This window comes from Callithrix jacchus, chromosome 4, assembly GCF_049354715.1.
Source record: "Callithrix jacchus isolate 240 chromosome 4, calJac240_pri, whole genome shotgun sequence".
Lineage (NCBI taxonomy): Eukaryota > Metazoa > Chordata > Mammalia > Primates > Cebidae > Callithrix > Callithrix jacchus.
In genome coordinates, this window is record NC_133505.1 from 163,890,451 (window position 1) to 163,914,419 (window position 23,969).

The 23,969-nt window shown below is 40.3% G+C and overlaps 1 protein-coding gene across 12 annotated transcripts in view; it reads left to right on the top strand.

Moving 5' to 3' along the window:
- The window catches only part of ARID1B (AT-rich interaction domain 1B), a 437,005-nt gene that overhangs the window by 284,213 nt on the left and 128,823 nt on the right, over window positions 1–23,969 (top strand). For all 12 annotated transcript variants that reach the window (XR_013534646.1, XM_035297021.3, XM_035297024.3 and 9 more), the window contains one exon: window positions 23,117–23,360. Coding sequence is in view for 11 of the 12 variants with exons in the window: in XM_035297021.3 (XP_035152912.2) it covers window positions 23,117–23,360 (244 nt within the window). In the remaining variant the exon portion in view is untranslated. The remainder of the gene's footprint in view (window positions 1–23,116; window positions 23,361–23,969) is intronic.

The window sequence follows — 23,969 nt, forward strand, 5'->3', positions numbered from 1 at the left end:
AGACATGAGTTTGGTTTTTAAATTTTCCCTTGTATGTCCATAGAAGATTTGAGGACCGGCTACCATAAGAAACTGATGGCGGCGGTCCGGTGAGCACTCGCTACTTGCCTTCCTCCTGTGATCCTTACTGTTTTATACAAGCGTCTATTAATCTGATATGTTTTAAAATATATTTTAAAGAAATAAGTTACATTTCCAAATGAGAATGGATGGGTCCTACTGACCATCCTCATCCTGGATTAGAAGAAGGTAGAGAATCTTTAATGTGGTGGCTTTTCCCTTTTTTTTCCCCCTTTTAAACATTTTTGAATCTTAGATTACCATCAAGTTCCAAGGGAGAGAGGACAATTTCCAGGACAGGTGAATGAGCCTCCAGCCATTCTTCCATGCCAGTGGGAAATGTTGAGTAAGGGTAGAAAGGGTGGGGGCTGGGGGGGGTCTAACATTTACTGAGCAGCAAGTAAACAGATGTGTGTTCTTCTAACACACACCTTGGGAGGCCAGTGGTAACATGCCACTTTGACAAAGGAGGGAGCAGCCTCACAGGTCAGGTGGCTGATACTGTGGTACACGCAGCTAATAATAAAAAGCCAGTGCCTTTTCCACACCAAGACGCTTATCACAGGGGCCGTTTCTTCCTCTGTGAGGTATTGTTTTAGACAGTTGTGCTGTTACTTGACTTGCCTATAGAATGTGAGTTTAATTCTGTTATACTGTAAGAATTGAGCGTGGAAGAACAATATGTTAACTTATCAAGCACATGTTAGCTACCAACATAAAATGTGTGTAAAATACGACACTTGTACAAAATGTACTTCTAACGAGTCAGACTTCTCAATTTTATTGATATTCATTACTTAGGTATGGAATTACTGCCAGTGGGTAGACCTGGCAGTCTCGTCCTTCCACAACATTCAATGACTAGAGTGTTATCTGGGAGGATTTTGGTTTTTCATGATTTATCACAGGGTGGCATTCCTTTAGCAAATGTCTTTAAGACCAAGTTCTGGTTCTCTATTTTACAAGACTCAAAAAACAGTTTTACCAGGAGAAAACTGAGAGATAGATGACCCGTCTCAGATGAAGACTCATGCACCACCCTGGTTGGCACCACAGTGCTCTTCCTGCAGGCAACCTCCACAGGGAGAGGCTGGTCTGTGAGGGTGGCATCAGAACATGGGGTGGTTCAATAATCGGAAGGTTTGCAGCATCCGCGAGGCTGGCCGGAAACCTGCTTCTCCACGGTCGGAATCCCATTCTGGTGGTGCAATCATCCCTGATACTCTTTGGCCTGGATTATTCCCTCCCCGTTGTCATCTTTGTCTTGCAGCACCTCTGAGAGTCTCCTCTGGCTGGTCAGCCCCTCGTTTGACTGATCCAGTTTTTTCTTGAGCTCTCTGAATGTATCTGGTCTGATGATAGGTACTGCTGATTTTAGGAGCTGGCCTTGCTCTTTAAGGTAACTTTGAATCTATCTGCTGAACAGGAATACTTGTTTTTCATGGGAATCTAAAGCTCCTTTCTCCAGAATGCATGTTAAGCTATGTCTATTTTGTAATACTAAAGAGCGAAATAAGACACTTAGAGGCTGTGCTCAGTTTTTACGATGCTGTGGAAACATTCTTCTTGACGTTCCTTCTGTGGTTTGAGTGTATTGTTGTTCCCAGTCAACAGTGAAGACTTGATTTGTTTTCATTTTTACTCTCCCAGTGCTTCTTATTCATGAGCACTTGTACCCCTATCCAAAGTCCTTCAAGTGGAAAATGCACAACCCTGGCTGGATTCACCAAGAACACATCCAAATGCACCTCTAGCTGCTGCGCCTGACGAGTGTCATGTTCCCACATCCTCTTCTGGCCAGCTGAGTGGATTACACTTGAGAGCTTCGGCCCTGGCAGATCCAGCCTCTAACCCCAGGCCTTGCCCTCTGCCTGATCCTGCCCGCACCCCAGCCACAACTTTGGCCTGCCCCCTGCCCTTCAGGCTGGGTTCTCACTTTCCCTCTTTCTTGTTTTCTTTTTTCCTTTTTTTTGATGGCTACTCCCTTTCCTTCCTCTTCAGGACAAATACGCGTAACCAGTAGAGGAAGTTACTGTCTTTTGTTGTTTTATTAGGAATTGACTGTGATTCTAAAAGATATTTCACTTTCAAGTCCAAATGGCTCAACCCATTCTCTACTGGAGTAGTTTGTTTAAACCAACAAAAAAATTATTATTTGCAAGTAGTTACATTTGTAGATATGAAAGGAAGGAAGTAGCGTTTAAGTTAAAAGAGTATTAAAGCAGCACTTTATTGTATCTGGGGAAATTCACCTCTCCAAGTCCCTATCTATCCTGTACATAACCGTGCTGGTCAACGTCATGAGGAATATAAGTGAAGACAAGTTCAAAGTAATGAAAACTTGAAGGAAAATCTGAGTGACGAATGAAAAATGCTTTCAACTGTGATACTTGTAGAAATAGTAAGGTTAAATTGGCCCTTATTTTTTTAAGCCGTAACTACTTTGGCTCTGGGTATTGCTGGTTCTGTACTGTAATCGGGATATATCATTCCATATGTGTGTGCCTGTGAATTTGTTAATATAAATGATGATGATATTGTGGTTTCTACTTTTATTTTAAATTCAAAACCGTCTCTAATTAATGAAAGGTGGCTTTATGGTACAGTAACTCTCACATACATCAAGCACTGCTTGGGTTGACCCTTGACTTCATGGGCATGTTGGTCTTTGACCCAGAACTGGTAAATGAACCCTGCAGGGAAATCATTAGAGAATTGGAACAATTGTGGTAGTGGGATCAGGGGTCAAACCATTACCTACCCATAGGAACGGCCATTTACGTTGGATTTCTTGCTTTTCTGAGAGCAGGTCATATTTTCAGGGAGAATACTAAAGAAGAGTTTAGTGCACATTAATGCTGACCTACCGGGATGAAATAAGACCATAAGGATTTGGAGATGGCTGGTTTATTTTCTCTAATGCCATGACAAATGGCTATGCTGTCATTGTGTAGAAGTCCATTTTTTAATGTAAATATTGTGGAAGTGTAACATAAATACAGGGACATGCACAAATTTAAATGTACAACTTGATACATTTTCTCAAAATGAACACACTTGCGTAATCCGTACTTGGTTCAGAAACACCACGAGGACCCTAGAAGCCCTCTTGAGCCTCTTTTGAATCATTATTCATCCGTTCCCCACCCCCACCACACTGAGTGAAAGTCAGTTCAATTTCCAATTGCCGATAGTCACTAATGGTAAGCCATTTTTTTTTTCAGTCTTGCATACAGAAAAGTCGTATTTCTTCACTTTAAAATGTGAAAGGAAGGGCTTGTGTGAAGAAAACACAAAACTTATTCAAGTAGTTTCTGTCAACATCAGTTTTTACTGTTTCAGATACTGACTAAAAGAAATTTTAGACAATAAAGATATCATGGAAGAGTATTCCTTCCTTTGCTTTCAAAATCAGTTACTCAAGAGTTATCCTTTAAAAATTACAGGAAGGAAGGAAAGGTGTAGTTCAGTTCCTTTCAGTTTTGTTTTTACTATTCTTCTGTAATTACTTTTTTCTGAAGACTGCATATAATCTCAGAATTTTAAATGGTCTCCTGACAAATATAAAATATAATGCACAATTAGTTTTAAAGTATCTTCCATTAAATGTATAAATATCTCCATGAAGAAAGTTTTAATTTTAATGACATTTTTGGGCCAAGACACTGTCTTGCTTGTATGATGATATAGCCTTCAACAGATAGCTTATGTCTCAGTTCACGGTGGTCTTTTGTTCCAAAGAATAGAATCATTTAGTCCCTTCGTTAGGATACTGGGGGTAGTGTTTTGCCATTTTCTCTTCCAGTAGAAGATCTGGGAGGTAATTATTGCAGCGGGAGAGACTTCATTTTACATCAAAGCAAAAATGATACTTGTTTTGCTAGGAGAGGAAGGAGATGCACTTCAATTATTAAATGATTTTAATTTCAGAAAAGCCATGAACCTCCTGGAAAACACTGATAGAGTGTCATTTTTTAAAATTTCTTTCTCTGGCTTTTTTTTCTTTTGGTGTGGAGTAGAAAGGAGGAAAACATGTATTAGAGGAGTGGACTTTAGAACTTTGAAAATGGCTTTGAAGACAGAGCTGGACTGAAATCATGGCCCAGCCACCTCACCCTCCGCATCTGTTTCCTCGTGTATGAAATGCAGTTATTTGCCCCTACTTACTGAGTGGGCTGTCAGGATTAAATGACATTTAAAAATGGCTTGGATAAAAAAATTAAAAAGTGCTATCATTTATTCTGTTTGCCAAGCGGATTCCAAGGCTTGCTCTTATATCATTACAAACGAGCAGTACTTTTTACTAGTTTATCAGTGAAGAAATTGAGGTCTCAGAGCTAAGTCAAGTGTTGAAGGCTGAATGGCTAGTAGCCAATGCTCCTAAGCACTGAGCTTTGCTCATTTGTCCTGGAAGTACAGGCCATCTACTGGTGCCAAGCAGGGTCACTCTGACAGCGCATCCAGTGTCATGAGAATGAATGGGGTTTGAAACTGCCTGATGCACTCTGCTGAGGCAGAGCCTCCCTGCTCCCCTCATTCCTGAGAATGGGGTACAGTTTTCTTCCACAGAGGAACCGTGCTTTTATGGAGCTGCATCTTGCCCACAGGGCCAACTTTTTTTTTGCTTCTCACAAAGGTTCCTCCTGCTCAAATGTGCATGTAGCATTTCCTATATCATTTAGCTTAGCAGTGATAGGGTAAGATTTTTTTAAATACCTATTATTTGCTGGATCTGCCTGACGCTTTGTCTGCTTTCCATGCTTTTGTCCTATGTGTTGTCATTGACCTATTTGTTTATTCACACAGAAAGTGTTATAATACGCACTTGTTCGGTGCATTGTGCAGTGCCTGTGTTTTTCTGTCTTTTGCTCTCTTTCCCCGTTTTGTCTTTTCCCTTTATTCTCCCTTTTCTTCTCTTCTGGATCCTGCCATACGTAATTGCGGGGTACACATGGCCAGCTTCTCTGAAGGTACAGTTAATTCCACAGTCGGCTCTTCTCAGGAATTTAAATTCAGCGTGTGCCGTACCCCATATGTTTAAGACCTAAAACAATTATAGATAAGAACTCAGAACTTTATAAAATAAACTATTTATCACATCAAATGGCACCAGGGATCCATTGCCAGTGGAGAACTGTGCTAGATCACAGATGGTTTACCTCATGGACTCTGATTTCACACAACATTCTGCCTCACAATTTGGTTCTCTTATATTTCACTCTTGTGAATCCCATGGAGAATCAGCAGACAGAAAAAATAATCCGTGGCTTTATCAATTCGAGCAAAATTATTAGCACTCATGGTAAAATACATTTTACTTATGGCTCTTTAAATTCCCTGAACTTAATTATGAATTGTTTTCTTTGTATTAGAGGCGGGCTTCCTGTGCAGGTCGGGCAGGCACATTCTGAAGACATTCTCTCTGCCTGCGTTAGTGGGAGGTAGTTGTCTTCAGCTGAATCTGATGGTGGACGCTTGGTTTATGTACCTGTGGGCAGCAGCTGTTGGGGATCACCCACAAGGAGATACACTAAATATTAATATGTTTGCAAGTCCAAGCAATTGGGGAACTAGAGAAAACATTCTGTGAGACACACTGAAGGGTAAAAATTAGAAAATAAGGCATCTATTTTAAGTCACCAAAGGATCTCTCAAAGTGTAGTCTGCTCTTAGGCATCCTGTGACATTTCTGCTGCATAGTTTTGCATTTTGCTCTTCCTTTTATCACTTACAAAGTCATATTTTTACTAAATGAAACACAATTTTGAGATCGTCATGTGCTTATATAGTGTGAAATAACTGTTAGAGAGAGGCATTTAACTAGAGACACACACGTTCACACATGGGCGTACACAGGTGCACACAAACACATCCTCTGCCCTCTTGGATGAAGCTGTCATCCGCGGCGATGTTAATGAATATACCTAGAAGCTGCATCCTAACAGAGTCTGTGTTTGTAGAACCTGTGCGTAGCTTTGATATGAATAACTTAGATTCTCTGGACCTCTGTTTCACATTTCAAAAACACAGAATAGGAGTAAATGTCTACTCTGGCCCTGTTTCAGTTCTGAAAATTCTGTGCGGTTCCTAACAACCAGTCAGTCATAAGTGTTTCTCTTCTGAGTGAAATTTAGCCTCTCCCAACGTTTTCGTGTTTACCTTCTATCACATTTTTTTTTTTTTTGAGACGGCGTTTCGCTCTTGTTACCCAGGCTGGAGTGCAATGGCGCGATCTCAGCTCACCGCAACCTCCGCCTCCTGGGTTCAGGCAATTCTCCTGCCTCAGCCTCCAGAGTAGCTGGGATTACAGGCACGCACCACCATGCCCAGCTAATTTTTTGTATTTTTAGTAGAGACGGGGTTTCACCATGTTGACCAGGATGGTCTCGATCTCTTGACCTCGTGATCCACCCGCCTCGGCCTCCCAAAGTGCTGGGATTACAGGCTTGAGCTACCGCGCCCGGCCTTCTATCACATTTTTAACTGAAATACTGTGGTTTGTTTTTTTTTTTCTTTTTCTGTACTCAAGTGTGAGCCCCCTTAACATCTGCTAAACTGCTCTAAGAATTGATGATGCCTAGTTTGGCTAAGAATAGCATAGGTTAGCTGTCCCAAGTCTAAATATAACTCAGTGTATTTTTTATACATTATTCGTGTCCTGAGTGTGTCAGGTATGGGAACCTGGCTTTTACTATTTATTGCTGTTGTCATAATATTCAGTAGCAAGTTCCCGAGGACTGTTCATGGCCTCTCATTGTCAACCAAGGGCTGCTACCTGGTTATAAAGCCGTTAATCTAATAAAATTTAATGTGATGTGTAGCCTATTGCAAATTCCACACTACTAATTTCTTTTACAGCTAATGCAGTTATTTAGCTGCTTCAGAAATGTTCTCTGGCAAAACCCACTTTTCCACACGAATGTGAAGTGAGGCCTCTCTCAGATTTTTGTCACTCTCAGACATTTAAATTCACTTTGCTTCAGCATTTATTCATGTTCCCTGTACCAGTAATGTTATGTTATTCAAGGGCAATCGTGTTTGATTGCTGAGAGCATAGACCAATTGCCAGTGCCTAAAGCAAACATGGAGCCTTTTTCCTGGGAAGAATCAGTATCAGCTTGACACTAATGATCGTGAGTGGCAGGTAATGAGAGGTTGCAAGCTAGTGGAAAGGAATCCCGCAAACATACCTTTCTTTGTAACATAACAGTACTTAACAGTTCAGCTCCTAGGACTGACTAGGTAACTACACGAAGTGGTATTCCAGCGTCCTAGCCTACACGAATAGCATTTCTCCTTGGAAATTGTAGTTGTTCTCTTAGAAAGCATGATGTAATTCATTTTTCTGATAGAGGATAGCAAGTAGGTCAGTTGGTAACTTATCTGTTTCTGCATACACATTATGCTTAAAGATATGTTGCTGTCTATACCTAAGAACAAAGACTAGAAGGCAATATGGCAAAATGTTACAGTTTACTTAACTCTGAATAGTGGCACTACTGATTTTTTTTTTTTTTTTTTGAGACGGAGCTTTGCTGTTATTACCCAGACTGGAGTGCAATGGCGCGATCTCGGCTCACCGCAACCTCCGCCTCCTGGGTTCAAGCAATCCTCCTGCCTCAGCCTCCCAAGTAGCTGGGACTACAGGTGTGCACCACTATGCCCAGCTAATTTTTGTTTTTGTTTTTTTATTGAGACGGAGTTTCGCTCTTGTTTCCCAGGCTGGAGTGCGATGGCGTGATTTCGGCTCACCGCAACCTCCACCTCCTGGGTTCAGGCAATTCTCTTGCCTCAGCCTCCTGAGTAGCTGGGATTACGGCACGCGCCACCATGCCCAGCTAAATTTTTGTATTTTTAGTAGAGACGGGGTTTCACCATGCTGACCAGGATGATCTCAATCTCTTAACCTCGTGATCCACCCGCCTCGGCCTCCCAAAGTGCTGGGATTACAGACATGAGCCACTGCACCCTGCCCATTTTTGTATTTTTAATAGAGACGGGGTTTCACCTTGTCGTCCACGCTGGTCTCGATCTCTTGACCTCATGATCCACCCTCCTCGGCCTCCCAAAGTGCTGGGATTATAGGTATGATCCACTGCACCTGGCCAATATTTTTTTCTATTTTGTTTTCCAATGTGTTTCTCTCTTTTTAAGAATAATAAGTAAATTGTTCATTTTTTCTTTTTTTTTTAAAGAAAGTCAATAAATATATTTTTCTTATTGCTAAAAAATGTATTCCTTAGTAGTACATGAAATCAAGTCTATCAGATCTTCTCTCCAGTGAATAAAAATCTGTATTGGAATTCTTCTAAGTTTTGATATTCTAAATTGCTAAATATCAACATATTTTCTATTGCTAATATACTTATACCTCCTTTTTTGTTACTAGTTAAAAATGTTCAATAAAATAAGGTTAACACTAAATGCCACTTCATAATTACAGTAATGATCACACAGCTGTGCTTTGCTCAGCTTGTAACATATGTCAGCATCAGTTTAGGAGCTCAGCATCATTTCCTGCCCAGCTATAATTCTTCAGACAATTCTTGTGGTCAGTGCTAAGAGTAGTGAATCAGGCCAGGAGTTCAGGTACTCCATGTCCGGGCCGTGCGGCAGTAGGCAGGGCTCCTGGCCCTTCTGTGCTTATTTACTTGCTTATTTTCTTACTTGTCAAGTTTTTCACTTTGCTAGATTGGAAACAGTTTTCTTCATGAGTATCTGAATTTTTGAGGAGGAACTCTTACACTTAAATGAACCTGTAAGAAGCCCATAGAAAAGCAAATGCCTGCAGCGCTAATAATGAGAACTGACAAGGCAATCCTGCTGGGTTTATTTATGACCTTCTGCCTTTGTTAGCTCTTGTGAGAAATTCCTTACTAACCATAACAATATTGCTGGAGTTTGGCACTGTACAGAGAAATCCTGCCGAGCCCTGAGGCCCACAAACTGGCACTCGTGCAGCTCGGAGCAGATTGCTCTGCTCCTCGGCTTTACACTTTTCCCCTTCACTCTTCTTCTATTTAATTTCTAAGTAGCATTTACCAATCTTCATATGTATATTTTTAAAGATGTTGCTTTTGTTCTCAGAGCCAAAATTCATTTTTTATCTTTAGTACAATGTCTTATCTACAAAATTCAGAAGAGGACAGGATACAGAAGGCAAGAAGGGGCAGGTGCATTCCACACAAGGGCACATCGCAGAAGGTCCTATCACATTCTGCAGGCTGATGGACTGCCATGGTGCTCCTAAACAATCTCACGCAGTGACCCATCCTAAGAGCAACAAGTGAGCTCAGCAGGACAAATGGACCTCGGGTTATAGTTGTAGGATACTCTTCACTCTATTTCATTACTTTAAGACTTCTGCAATTTCCAAATGAAACGGGAACTTAAAACCATCAGTTTACAAAGAATTGTCTTAAAATTTGTAATTTGCTTTGAAAGATTAAAAAAAGATTAAGCATTTAACTCTTAGAACAAGATCATTGACAAGATTGTTGAGGAGCTATTCAGAGCACAGACACTGCCCATACCTGAAGCAGTGGTATTCATTGTTTCCTGATAACTGGTCCTAGTCTGCACAGTTGCCAACAGTGATAGAATGACAGTTCTTATAAAGTCTGTTTAAAGTATTGATAGACATGTGACTTCTGTTCTGAGAATCTAAAGGTTCAAGATGCCAGCTTCTGTGGCCCATTTAGCTGCAAGTCCCCATGTCCGAATTTGTCTTGTGGGGAGTTGGGTTGTTAGACTGGGGCTGGTCTATCAAAAGGCCATACTGTTAAAATCCACTGTTAGACTTTTGCTTTCTCCTACTTACCCAAAGTCTGATTTTGCAGAAGTTTTCCGCAGCCATCTTAATCAGGTATTTACAGACTTGCTAAGTGGGGACCATAAAGAAAATGTTATTAAAAGTATTAGCGTATCAAATGTGCAAACTGTGCGTATGAGCAGAATCTTTTTCTTTGTCTAACTTGATCTTGTCGTTTCCTTATGGTATATGCCTTCATTAAGTTTTAACATCTATCCTGAAAATACTAATGTGATTTCATGCCACTGCTATTCATCTGTTTCCTGTCTTTTAAATAGGATTTGTTGTTCACCATAGAGGGGCGTAAGTTAATATTGTCCTCGTTAAGCTGTGCTGTGGCTATGTGTTGAATCTCCAGGGTCCCCTTTTGTCTTATTTCTTTTACAAAAAAAGCTTCAGCATTTATACAGTTGGTACATTCTTAAGTACAAAGGAGGAAGTAAAAATTCTCCCAGATCTGATTACCCCAAATAACTACTGTTTATATTTTATTCAGCAGTGGTCTATACCTATCAGGCATTTAAAAAGGCACATACATACAAGTGTATTTTGTATATAAAATAAGCCTGCATGCTTATATCATCTTTATGATGTTTATTTTCTGCTGTTACTTGATTTTCACTCAGTCTCTTCAACAAAATTATATTGTTTATATTAATATAACATATCTTTTTAATAATTTCTATTTACTTTGAAATCACTCACTACTAATCTGAGATTTAGATGGTTTCTAACTTATTCCTGTTACAATGTTCAGTTTTCTTATTTCCGGTTTTAAATTATCTTCATACTATGTGATATTATAAAATAAAAATAGAAATGATATTAAATGGATTCTTTATTAACTCATTTAGTTCTTTCAGCCGCTTTGAGACAGAGATCCATTTTACGGGTGAAGAAACTGAGGCTTTGAGATGTTAAATCACTTGCCCAATGTCACACCTCTGGGAAGTACTACAGCAAAGATTTGAACCAAGGCTTTACAACTGGGCTGGTTACCTTCTCTAGCCAGTGCTGTCTTTGGTTTGCAGAGTTTATATTCTTCAAAGAAGTGCCAAAAGCCATTTGCTTAGTATAATATTGATTGTTAATGTAACTCTCTCCCTAACATAATTATCTGATAAATATTTGGTAAAGAATGGGATGCATTTATGCCACCACTGTTTACTTACCCCATCTTTTTTTTTTTTTTTTTTTTTGAGGCACAGTCTCACTCTGTTGCCCAGGCTGGAGTGGAGTGCAGTGGCATGACCCTGGCTCACTGCAACCTCCACCTCCTGGGTTCAAGCAGTTCTCCTGCCCCAGCCTCCCAAGTAGCTGGGATTACAGGTACATGCCACCATACCTGGCTAATTTTTGTATTTTCAGTAGAGATAGGGTTTCACCATGTTGACCATGCTGGTCTCGAACTCTTCGACCTCAGGTGATCCGCCTGCCTTGGCCTCCCAAAGTGCTAGGATTACAGGTGTGAGCCACCATGCCCAGCCCTACTCACCCCATCTTTTAAGTGAGATATTTTTCTACAAGTAATTTTCACATTCTTTACTCAAAATGTATTTTACCTTATAAGCAGTGTTTAAAAACAGGCTGTGTCTGAATTGTGTGTTTATACGTGGATATATGCATTTATACATAGCAGCTGTTTTTGAGCACTTACTATATGCTTAATGTTTCAGATTCACAGTTGTATATAATTCTCACTGTGGCATCAAGGTTATTTTCCTTGTTTGGGGGACGGTGAAATTAAGTATTCTCAGTGAATTTAGGTAACTTGCTTAAGGTTAGGTGAAGAAATGATTGTACCAGGACATGGTTTTAGACTGCTTTAACCCCTCAATTCCTGCTGGAAAAGTTAGCTGCCATGTTGTTGTTCTAACACCTTTATGACAGTAAATATTTACTGAGCACAGATCTTGGTGCCAAACAGATGATGTTTAGTGCTGCTTCATCTACAGCAACTCACTTAAAAGTCTCCCAACACTGTGAGTTCATTATTTATTACCCGCATGCTACGCACAGAAGCGAAGCGGAGGCCGGTTGGATTTGACTGTGACTCAGGCCTTTGCTCAAGTCCTCTTAGTGAGTAAAACAGAGACCAGCAGCTCTCTGGTTCCAGAGGCCAAATTTTACTTTAATCATCTCCACCCCCCAAAACAAAAACAATGCTGTTACGATACCATACAAATATTAAAAAGAAAACAAAAAAAAAGAGAAAGTTTGAACATTGATTGAATGCCTTTGAGAAGCAGGTCTCATTAGAGGAACAGAGTAAGATGTAGCAAGAAGGCTTCACAGCACCTTCCAGAGGTTTATAGATTTGTGTTTGTGTGTTTGAGACAGTCTCACTGTCACCCAGGCTGGAACATAGTGGTGCGCTCTCTCGGCTCACTGCAAAATCTGCCTCCTGGGTTCGAGCAATGCTCGTGCCTCTGCCTCCTGAGCAGCTGGGATTACACGTGCGCCCCACCACATCCAGCTAATTTTTGTATTTTTAGTAGAGACAGGGATTCACCATGTTGGCCAGGCTGGTCTCAAACTCTTGACCTCAGGCGATCCGCCCCCTTCAGCCTCCCAAAGTGCTAGGTTTACAGGCAAGAGCCACTGCACCTGGCCGAATTACAGATTGTTGATCAGAGTTTAAGTCCAGTTTTACTTGTTCAGCTATATAATTTACTTGGATAAAGAGGAATTTGGCAATATGATGGGCCAATGAGTCAAGTTTTTTAGGTCTCTCCCTTGTTCAAAGGTATTACTGTACAAAGGAAATATGAATTTCACTCTTGTGCCTTTAGAAGTCCCATGTCTTTTTTTTTTTTTTTTTTTTTTTTTTTGAGATTGAGTTTCACTCTTGTTGCCCAGGCTGGAGTGCCATGGTGCAATGTTGGCTCACCGCAACTTCCGCCTCCTGGGTTCAAGCGATTTTTCTGTCTCAGCCTCCGGAGTAGCTGGGATTACAGGCATCTGCCACCACCCCCGGCTAATTTTGTATTATCTTACTAGAGACAGGGGTTTCTCCATGTTGGCCAGGCTGGTCTCGAACTCCCAACCTCAGGTGATCTGCCCACCTTGGCCTCCCAAAGTGCTGGGATTACAGGTGTGAGCCACCACACCCGGCTGAAGTCCCATGTCTTATGTTATGCTGTCTTTGAGACTCTTCATAGTGGAGTGAAGTGACCATCAGAGGTGGGGCCTGAGAGCATGCTCCAAGGAACAGGGTAATTATTTGCAGAGGCTCGGTGTGGTTACATCATGGCCCTTGTGGAGAGGTAGTATGCTTGAGTGGGAAACACGCTGGTGTCAAGTGCTTGTTCACGTCCTTATTGACATTATTTTCTTGATCATCATGGTTATTACTGGTATTGGAAGTTTCTGAAACCACGAATAGGCTTATGACCACCTCCTTTTGAGTAGTTTTTGAAGTAACATGTTATAAAGTGGTTATATGCTCTTGGGAAAAATTATTATGTAAAATTTCATTTAAGTGCTACCACTTGAGGTGTTAAGTGACCAGCTGCCCCTGTACAAAAATGAAAAACAACTCATTTTGGAAACCTCTTAGTGAGTCTGAATCATAACAGAAAATTAAAAAAAAATGCATGGTTTGAAGTTTGACTTTTGGGGGAGTATTGCATGTGTTGAATTTGATTTTAAAATACAAAAATAGTCTTCATAAAACATTTCCATCTGTAATCTAGTTAAGCTAATCGTGTAAAAAGTTTCTGAATTCTCTACTTTTTTAAAGCACTCAGAAGTCTTAAAATGATTTTAAGAAAATACACAAATTTTCTGCTAAGATACTTGCATAACTTCATATATATCTCCCAAAATGTTTATTCTTTTGTGGTTTTTACATATATCCACAAATTTTTTGGTATTCTTTCTCTAGGAGGTAGAGCTTAATTCCCCTCCAGTGAGTGGCCTGGACTTAGTGACTCCCTTCATGAGTAGAGTATGGACAGGGAAAAATAGTAACTGAACAGTGGAGAAACCTGGTAGACACCACCTAAACCAAGTGATCAAGGCCAACATCACCAGTGGTGAGTCACGCTGACATCGTCATATTGACCTGGTACTCCCCGGTATAGTACGATGTGAAGGACACTTCACTTCGTGGTGTTTTCCCCAGAATCTGTCATCGCAGTCTCATCATGAGAAGACACTAACACCTGCAAATGGGGAACATTCTACAAAACACCTGACATACTCTTCAAACATGTCAAGGAAAGACCGGGAAATGGTCACAGAATGGTGAGACCAAGGAGACAGGGCAAGTCACTGTGACATGGATGTGGGCTGGGGCCTGGAACAGAAGTGCATAAGTGGCAAAGCTGGAAAAACACGACTAAAGTCTGTGGTTAACAGTGTTGTACTAGTGTTAATTCTGCACTTTGGATAAATGTGCCATGTTATGTGAAATGCTGCTGTTAGGGAAACTGGATGAGGATGTAAAGGAACTCTCAGAAATGTCTTTGCTGGTTTCGTGTCAATCTGAAGTCATTTTAGAATTGAAAGTTAAAAAGTTCAGTGAAGGATGAAGGACAAAAACATTTCTTCATATGGTTCACGTGAATGGGTAGAATATCGAAATAACCAAGTTCAGTAATGTTCTGCAAGTCAAGCTTCCCTTCATGTCATTGTAGGTTCCATACAATTCGTGAGTTGTATGTTTTTCTCTTAGTTATTTTCCCCCCTCAAGAGATGAGATCTTTTTGCCCAGGGTAACATGTTGCCCAGGCTGGAATATAGAGGCTCTCACAGGTACAGTAGTGCCCTGCAGCCTTGAACTCCTGGGCTCAATCCATCCTCCTGCCTTATTATTTTTAAGTTGCTCATTTATTTATGGGTTTCTATAGGTCTTAGTGTTTATAAGCATTTCATTGCTATGCTGCCGAAGAAATAAATGTCTCCAGAAGGTTCATGCCTTTTGGTGTTTAATTTTTAGATTCTGTGTGCTAAGCATTGTACTTCTAAGATAAACAGTGAAGTTGGTATGTGTTTTTTTACCATGAGAGATGCAGATGGCAGTGTTGATGGCTTTTCTGTCCTGAAGATTTATTGTAAACTTTCAGTTATAACAACAGGAATCTGTAGACAAAGTCTAAATCTTACATATTTACAGGTCTTGTTAACGTTTGTCAATTTACTTACAAAGCACATGGGTCATTAATATTTATAGGTTGATACCTGGCAATGATGTTTGTAAAGCACCAACTTATAAACCCATCTCTCTCTTCCTCAGTGTTACCAGGTGATTTTTCCCCTTTATAACTAAATACCCTGAGAGTCATCACCAGCAGTTTTGGAGTAGAATATAGAATTAAGAGACTGTAATCTTTAAAGCTATATGTTATGCAGAGTTTTTAGATACTGTTACACTGTTTTAAGGTTAAGGTATGTGTCTTTCAACTCATGTTTTCCATTGATTCTTACATGGACCTGAGATGAGTCAGATGGCTATGTGGATTCTTAAAATTACTGCAGTCGAGAATACATGTTGCTATTTAACCCGGACTCAAGTTACTTCTGCACTTTTTGTTGTCATTGTGTTACTTGTTTAATTCTTTTTTTTTTTTGAGATGGAGTCTCACTCTGTTCAGGCTGGAGTCTAGTGGCGCAATCTCGGCTCACCGCAACCTCTGCCTCCCAGGTTCAAGCGATTCTCCTGCCTCAGCCTCCCAAGTAGCTGGGACTACAGGCGCGCACCTCCATGCCCAGCTAATTTTTGTATTTTTAGTAGAGATGGAGTTTCACCATGTTGGCCAGGATAGTCCCGATCTCCTGACCTTGTGATCTGCCTGCCTCGGCCTCCCAAAATGCTGGGATTACAGGTGTGAGCCACCGCGCATGGCCTTTATTTGTTTAATTCTATGTAATGCAAAAAATACACAGATTTTTTGTAAGGCACTTTACAGATTTATTCTTAAATAGCACCTGCAATTTTAATTGTGTTTGAAGTGTTCTTAGTTTCTTCATTGGCACTCTATTGCTCGTTTTTCCTCTTCGAATAATATTAAAATTCACTTTCTGGACCTCTGTGGTCCCCTAGTTCCTAGAAATGTAGGCCCATGTTGCTTGGCATAGGCATGTGAGACCATGCCCAGCCTGCCTCTGCCAGGCTCTGGAGCCTCACCCTATCTCCTGTGCAGTCCGGAGTGCCTCCTGTCCGTCAGTAGCATGCGCTGCCCTTGCTCTTCCTACCCTTTCTGCCTTTGTGGATTGTCCCCTCTGCTTCCCTACTGAGTGTCCCCTTCCCACCACCTGTCCTGGAGTGCCCTTTACTCCTGGTCTGGGCTGCAGTCCTGGACATTGACCCATCAATCTGTATTCTTAGCACTTTTAATTCACCCCTTCGTCATAGAATTTTTTGCATTTTATGGTCATTTGTGTATCTCTCTTCATTGAGACTCCATGATAGAAGGACACTCAAGTGTACAAGTCCACATATGAATATAAAATGTCATCCACACGGAAAGACTGCCTTCTCCCTCATTCTCCACCTTGTCACCCTTCAGCACCAACAACAAAACTTAGATAGGGCTTGCTTAAGGGTGGCTCTAGGCACAAAAATACCCTTCCCCACGTTAGTCCGTATCTCACTTTGTTATAGCTTTAATGTCATCGGTTTGCTGTAATTTGTATTCAAAACATCGTCGTTCCTGGAATAATAAAGGGCCAGCAGTTATGCACACAAGTCTTTTTAGTGTTTTCGTAGTGACCTGGGGCTTGACTTGTGGGCAGAAAGGGTCTTAAGTACGTTGGACTTAAGTATGATAAAATCAGATAAAAAGCATTTTAACTGTAGGGACAATGAACTGCCGCTAACAAGACGCTGTTATTTTCTCACGTAAGAAAACACGTCTAATATCTGGGGCACTCAGAAGGCCCTTGGTCAGTGGTGGTATTACTTTTTGCTAAAATCAGCATTCTGAGGCTATTATGAGCGTTTCTGAGGCTGGTCCTGGGAGTCTAACCAAGAAGGGAACTGTTATTTCCAGAGGAAGGTAAATTCCAGATTCTATATACCCAAAACAAAGTTATAAGTACATTTTCGTGCCAAATTATTTTTGAGTTCAAGACTGCCCGTGCTGTGTCGAGAGGTCTGTTTGCTGTTCTTTCTATTCTGCACACCTCCTTGAGGCTGTTAATAGTGGAAGGGTGGAGAATCTCTTCAAAAGAGTTTGAAAACTGAGACTGTTTTAGGAACCCCTAGAGGCTTGTGCAGTGAGAAAAACGTCCCCTTTCTGATGCATATTTCATGCTTGTATTGTTTACTTCTTCTAAGTTTGGAATGGCAACATGTTTCATATCAGGAGTTTTAACCCAAGGACCTTTGAGAACAGCTTTTATTTTAGATGCTGATTTTTAAATACCAAAGAAAACGTAACCATTACGGTGATATTTATCTAAAATGTTACGCATAACTCTGAATTTTCCTTTTGTAAAGTGTCACTTTAGCTGATTATCCTACAAATGTCCCCTTAAAATGAGAGTTACCCATAGTGGAATCTTTGCCTGAGAAATAACACAAACGTATCAGTTGAAAGTCATTTCACCCAAAAGTAGTTCTTGGCCACGACTCTTAAAGCAAATTTTGGCTCATTAATTTTTCTTGTGTTATCTCTGGCTTTTGATACGGTATTTTGGAGCTTGTGACTATTTTTAAATTAACGTCAACCTTTTTTTCCAGCTGACCTCATACATCTTAAGGGTGTGTATTGTATATATTGTCACATAGTGAGAAAATAAATACGTATTTGGACATGTTTAAAGAAAAAGTGACACATGTATAACTTGGAAAGAGGATGCTCTTAAGGCCTAACAATTAGTGCTTGGAAGGATTTTTTTTTCCAGGGATTCTGTTTTTCTGGTGCCTTTGCTGTATTTTTTCTAATGTGTTTTAAGATAGGAAGTCTGAGCTTTTAACTCATTTGCTGTCTAGACAAATGAAAGCATCAGGGACTTTGGCAGGAATCTTGACGTACAGTATTACAACACAGGTTAATGGGAGAAGCCTTTAAACATCATGGAAATTAAACAGCCACTGTGAGATGTTTCCTTTTGTGTGTATGTGTCTGTCAAATTATTGACTCAATTCTCATATCAATTTCAAGGTGTATTCATATCACAGTCCAAAAATGAGAGTTCCAAAATAAGGGCAGAAGGTGTGAAGTAATTTTGCAGGGTGTTTCTAAAGGACTCAGAATCTAATGACACTGGATACAGAGGGCTGATAATCCATTGCTAAGTCTTAATAGCTAAGTCAATCATTTTCAGTAGAGCATTTATGGTAAATGTTTAGAAATATTTAAATGTGCTGGATTACTTTCTATAGTGTTTGCAGCTGTATTTTTCTGTAGTGCTGATAAATTGAGTGAGATTTACCAATTAACAGTCAGCTCCATCCTGTCTTTCTCACTGCACTTGGCATAAGCAGTCACTACTCTTAAGAAGGTGAGGGTCTAGTTGAAGAGAGAAAAAGAAGCCATATACTCGTTTATTTCATTTTAATATTCTAAAAAGAAGAGACGCTATTTCTGCTTTTTAAGATAATTAAGAGACTTTTTTTGAAGACCACTGAACTGGCGTTTTAACCTGTGCTTTAAACCCATGGGAAGTCACAGTGAGAAATCATTAACTGTATCCTATTAAAATCCTCAAACAAGAGACCTGAACTGGTCTCATTGATTGAAATATCTTCTCTATTTCTGATTCAGTGTTTATCCTCATGCTCTCCTGGGGCACTTCTGAGCAAGAGATGCCCAAATGTGTGCAGTGCTTGGCAGCTTTCTATCAGCAGCTGATCTAATGCCACCAGCTAATTGTATTGAGAACCATAGCTTAGAGTATTTTGAAGTTCCTTTGCTTTTTAAAAAACCCACTTATTTAATTAAGCAAGGGAGTAAAATTTCCTTACTTATTCCCAGTTCTTTGAGAAAGTAAAACTCCCAGTATTGACTGAATTTATCCTTTGGTGAGCTAACTTATGCTACATTGAACACCATCAAAACCAAAGATGTCTTTTGATATGTAGTGAGTCAGAATGTAGTCATGTGAAATATTTTTATTCACATGGATCATACACAGTGTGTAGGCACGAGAGAGTCTTTATACTTAATGTCTATTTCATTTATCTTCATATCTTTAAAAGTCCTTCCCGTGCATCTTCTTTGATGTCCCATCTTCATTCCTTCTGACGCTACCCTCCCCGAGCCTGCCCCAGCATAGAGAATCCGAACATATTTGTGCTGTGTGTTAATTTGTGACTGTTTCTCTTGTCAAAGTCTGATAAGATTGTTACTGCTTTGGGTGGCATTTCATTGTAAGCACAGTAAAATCTCTTGCACTTGTCACTGGGGTTAGAATGAAAATTTTACATGGTCAGAGATCAGGGAAGGATGATGGTTATAGAGGGAGAGTCATTGCAGGGAATTGTCATTTAAATTAAGCTTTAAAGTTAAACAGCTTTGTGGTTTTGGTTTTGAAGGCAAGGATTTTAAAAAATTAATCATTGATAGTAGGAGTTAAGTTATTTTCAGTGTGCCAGAGAGTATTCAGTATTCTGAGTGTTGTCAGGTACTGAAAACCCAACTTAATAGCAAGATTTCACCAAATCACATTATGATAGCAAAATAGTGATTTTACTATCCATGAGAGCCCATGAAGTCATTGCCTTACCAGTCACCCCATCAAAAAAGGAGGACTGATTTAAGGAATGCCACGGGGCAGGGGGACTCTAGCCCCTTAAAAGAGACTGCCTGCAATTATCTTACCTGCCAGCTTTCCAGCAAGATAAATGGAAGCACTGTAGCTTGAAGGTGCCTTGGTTAGAATGAGATGCAGTAAGGCCTCTCTGTTCTTTACAGGCATCATAGATCTGATAGTACTTACAAAAGAAGAATAGAGTTGGTGCCCTGCTGACTAAATTGTCCTCTAGAGGAGTATTAGTTACAGAGCTTCTTTGTTAACTAGGCTGAATACTTAAACCACTGTTGAACTTCTTTTATTAGCATGTTTTAGGATAGCTCTACATACAGATACCGTAACTATCTGCAGGGCGGAAATATGTCGGCATAATTTACATATAAAAGTTGCGTGAGCGTGTAACGGTAATATAATTATATCTTTTTATTACCCTTCTGTTACACTGAGGTCTAGTCAGCACTGAAATTCTGATGACACGTGAACACGAAGAATGCTGCCGTTTTTATATTTTTCTCTTGATACTTCCTTGATCAGCTTGTTGAATAACAGAAATGTTTTTGATGCCTTTGCAGCTTGAGTGAAGCTCTCTTAACACCCATCCCTGTCACTTTTTCAACCATAATATGGAATTTTAAGGGAGAACCGGGATGGAACTTGTAGGTTGTGCAGAGAATTACAAGAACTTCAAAGTAACATTTCGGTTTTTATGATGAGAGATTTGCATAAAATTATTTAACTACAATAGATGATTTTTCAAAAATTCAATCTGATTTGTCCTTCCTATGTTTTAACTTCATATATAGTGTGGGATTTTGTATCTGGTTATCTACCAGATTTTTTTTTCTTTAAAGAAACATGGAAAGCGGATTTCCTGCCAGCTGACTGTTGTCTGACCACCCCTTGTTTCTTAGTCATCAGTGTTTGGTGGGTACTGTCAGAGCCCAGATTGGAGGCCATCACCCATCCTGGGTTTTCATGCTCCCTTCAGAAAGAGTAAGATTATATGTAGTTGTCACTCGGTGTTTTTCAGGGGGACGTAGTAATGGAGTAAGTTCCTGTTCCGTTAAAGTTTGTACCAGTCATGGTGTATGGTGCAGTTACTGTGCAGTTCAGCTGAGACCTGTCTTCATTCCTGTTTTCCTCCAAGGGATAGGCAAAGGCAGTAGAGACGGTATGAGTACACGTGTTTCTTTAAATCAGGGGCCAGCAAACTTTTTCCCTTAAGGGCCAGAGAGTAAATATTTTCTACTTTGCAGACCCCGTGGTCTCTGTCAAGACATCTGTTGCTGAGCCCAGTAGTCAAGTTAAATAGAAACTTTTACCAGCTGAGTTTGTACAAAGTCATGCATCTCATGTGCTCTTAACTTTTTTTGCTAATCATAAGGATTAGCGTAAATGTTTATATATCTTTGAATTCTGAAATGGATTGAATTTACTTAATTTTATTTTGGATTTTTTTCTGAGACGGGGTCTCACTGTGTCACGTAGGCTGGAGTGCAGTGTCTGCTCACAAGTACACTTGAAGCTCACTGTAGCCTTGAACTCCTGGGCTCAAATAACCCTCCTGCCTCAGCCTCCCGAGTAGCTGGGACTACAGGCTGCGCCACCATACCAGGCCTCTATTTTGGAGATTTGGTGAACTTTTTCTAGGGGTGCTGTTTTTAGTCTGTTCTGTTCCTATTACGTTATTTCTTATAAGCACAGTCATTGGTCATTGAAGATTTTGTGGAATGATATATGTTATTTTTCTTAGTGCAGAAGACATTTTGTTTTTCCAAAGCATTTCTCTTTTTGATTAGTTTCTATCAGCTATACTTTAGAATTTTTTTTAAAGAGAAGTTAATTATATGCTATAACAGATGATCAGTAGATAAACGAAACTATCCAGGGTACTAGGATCCTCATCCTAAGTTTGCTTTGTGACACTGCAGGCTACCCTGAAGAGCTATAACTGGCTCTGCTTTCCCTTGCTTTTTTTCATACTTTCTGGTCTAGGTTTACTCTTAGAATCTTAGCATCTTCCTCTACCAGATTCTAAAGCCCTAGTCTCAGAAGTCCCAGTTGTAAGCAGTGAGATAAAATTAAACATTAATAAAATTTAGAGGGGGAGGAGATCTATTAGGATTGAAGATGCCTTGTGACCAGATAGTTCTGATTCCATTCTGTAGGATGTAGTCTTCAATAATAACGAGAGGTATCTTTTATGCTGTAACTCAGCCTTGAGACCTCATTCAGCACCTCGCTCGGTCGGTGATCTGGGAGTCCAGGCATTGCAGTGGGGATGCACTGAGCACCTGCTGATGGGGGCTTCTGTGGGAGCCATGGCGGGGGCACACCAGTGATGCAGGCTGAAGTGAAACCTCTGTCTGCGTCCCTTCTGCTGAGGGAGCAGAAGACCATTTCTTTCTCTTTCTCTCTCATCATCCCCTTTTCCTCTTTAGCACCTGCAGTCTGTCCTCAGTAAAGTAACCTTCAACAGTAACTTGCACTCTCTGAGCTTCCATTTTTTTTTTTTGTAACTGTATCAATTGGGGATTTTAATCACTGCCTCAGAGAGTATGATGATAAAATATAAATGTCATTGACAGCGTAAAATCGGCATTAAAAAGAAAGGTATGACATTAGGACTCATTTATGCCAACATAACTTCAAAGAGATTTATTTTCCCAGTATCATATATAAATACACACATTACTGTTTTCTTTTAATGGCACTTTATAGTTACTTAAGATGTAAGAATTTATCAGCTGGGCATGGTGGCTCTCAACTGTAATCCCAGCACTCTGGGAAGCTGAGGCAGGCAGATCGCCTGAGGTCAGGAGTTCAAGACCAGCCTGGCCAACATGGTGAAACCCCATCTCTCTTAAAAATACAAAAATTTGCTGGGCATGGTGGCAAGCGCCTGTAATTCCACCTACCCAAGAGTCTAGGCAGGAGAATCACTTGAACCTGGGAGGCAGAGGTTGCAGTGAGCTGAGATTACGCCACTTCACTCCAGCCTGGGCGACAAGAATGAGACTTCATCTCAAAAAAAAGAATTTATCATCACAAAGTTTGGTCAAAATTGTGACTGCTATTACATTAGCATACCCTAGTTTGAAATTCAAGTAGTCCACCAATGTCAAATTCTCAATAAAAGGACTCAAAGCCTATGGTTTTTTTTACTTTATGAAGTAATCATTGAAGAACCAGGCATTCCATTCCTGTGGTAAGGCACCAGGCAGAGTGCTGTCTGTCTTGTGTGGCACTTTGAACAGATCTAATGGGCTCAGTACTGACAGCTGAAGGGCAAACTGTATAAGGATGGTTTCATCAAGGAGTACAACCTTACTCATATTTAGGAGAGAGGCAAGATCTTATTGGTTCAACTGACAAACGACCTCATTAAAATCTTCTAATAGAAAGTGGCCATGGTTTGAATTTTGGGTGTTACCCAGAAAACCTTCATCTATGAAGGGCACATCATTGTGATTTCCAAGTCATCTTTTGATGAGATATTCATATCCAAAGGTCACTCTATAAATACATCTTTTCCTTTCTTAGGATCTGTCTGGCTCCATTGATGACCTCCCCACGGGAACAGAAGCAACTTTGAGCTCAGCAGTCAGCGCATCCGGGTCCACGAGCAGCCAAGGGGATCAGAGCAACCCGGCGCAGTCACCTTTCTCCCCACATGCATCCCCTCATCTCTCCAGCATCCCAGGGGGCCCGTCTCCCTCTCCTGTCGGCTCTCCTGTAGGAAGCAACCAGTCTCGATCTGGCCCAATCTCTCCTGCAAGTATCCCAGGTATTTACTTTCCTGATAATTATCGTTTTGCTTCGTGATAAAGACAGATCTCACGTTCATCAGCAGCACCTCACATTTAATTGCTTTACTATCTAAAAACCTAGTGACCACCTATTAAGAGTATAACTGAATTCTCAGCAAGGCATACAAGAGTCCCAGCTCCTAACGATATTCAACAGGTGAATATAACTTCTCTTTTCATAAAACGACCAATTACTTTATTTTCAATTTGCATGTTTACCTAACTTCTTCCAGAAGCAGGATATTATGTATCCTCTTAGCGTATGTTTTATAATGATCCTGTTACATCAGATTTTCTGTTGATGAGTGCCACGAAAGTGAGATCGTTGATGAGGATTGGTCTTACATTTGTGTGTTTTTGATACTTGCCACAGCATATATTTTCTAGAACATTTCTACAGTCTGTACTTGCCAGTGTCTGATCACATGCAGACAGTGGGTACTTCCAGGGCGTGCTGAGGCATTCTTACTGATACAAACTGATGCCTTCTGTTTGATACAAGGAGTCCCTATGCTGGTTCAGTTCTTTCAGTTATGCATCATCTCTCTCTTCTGCTTCCTTTTTATGTTCTTGAGGTTGTTTATTTA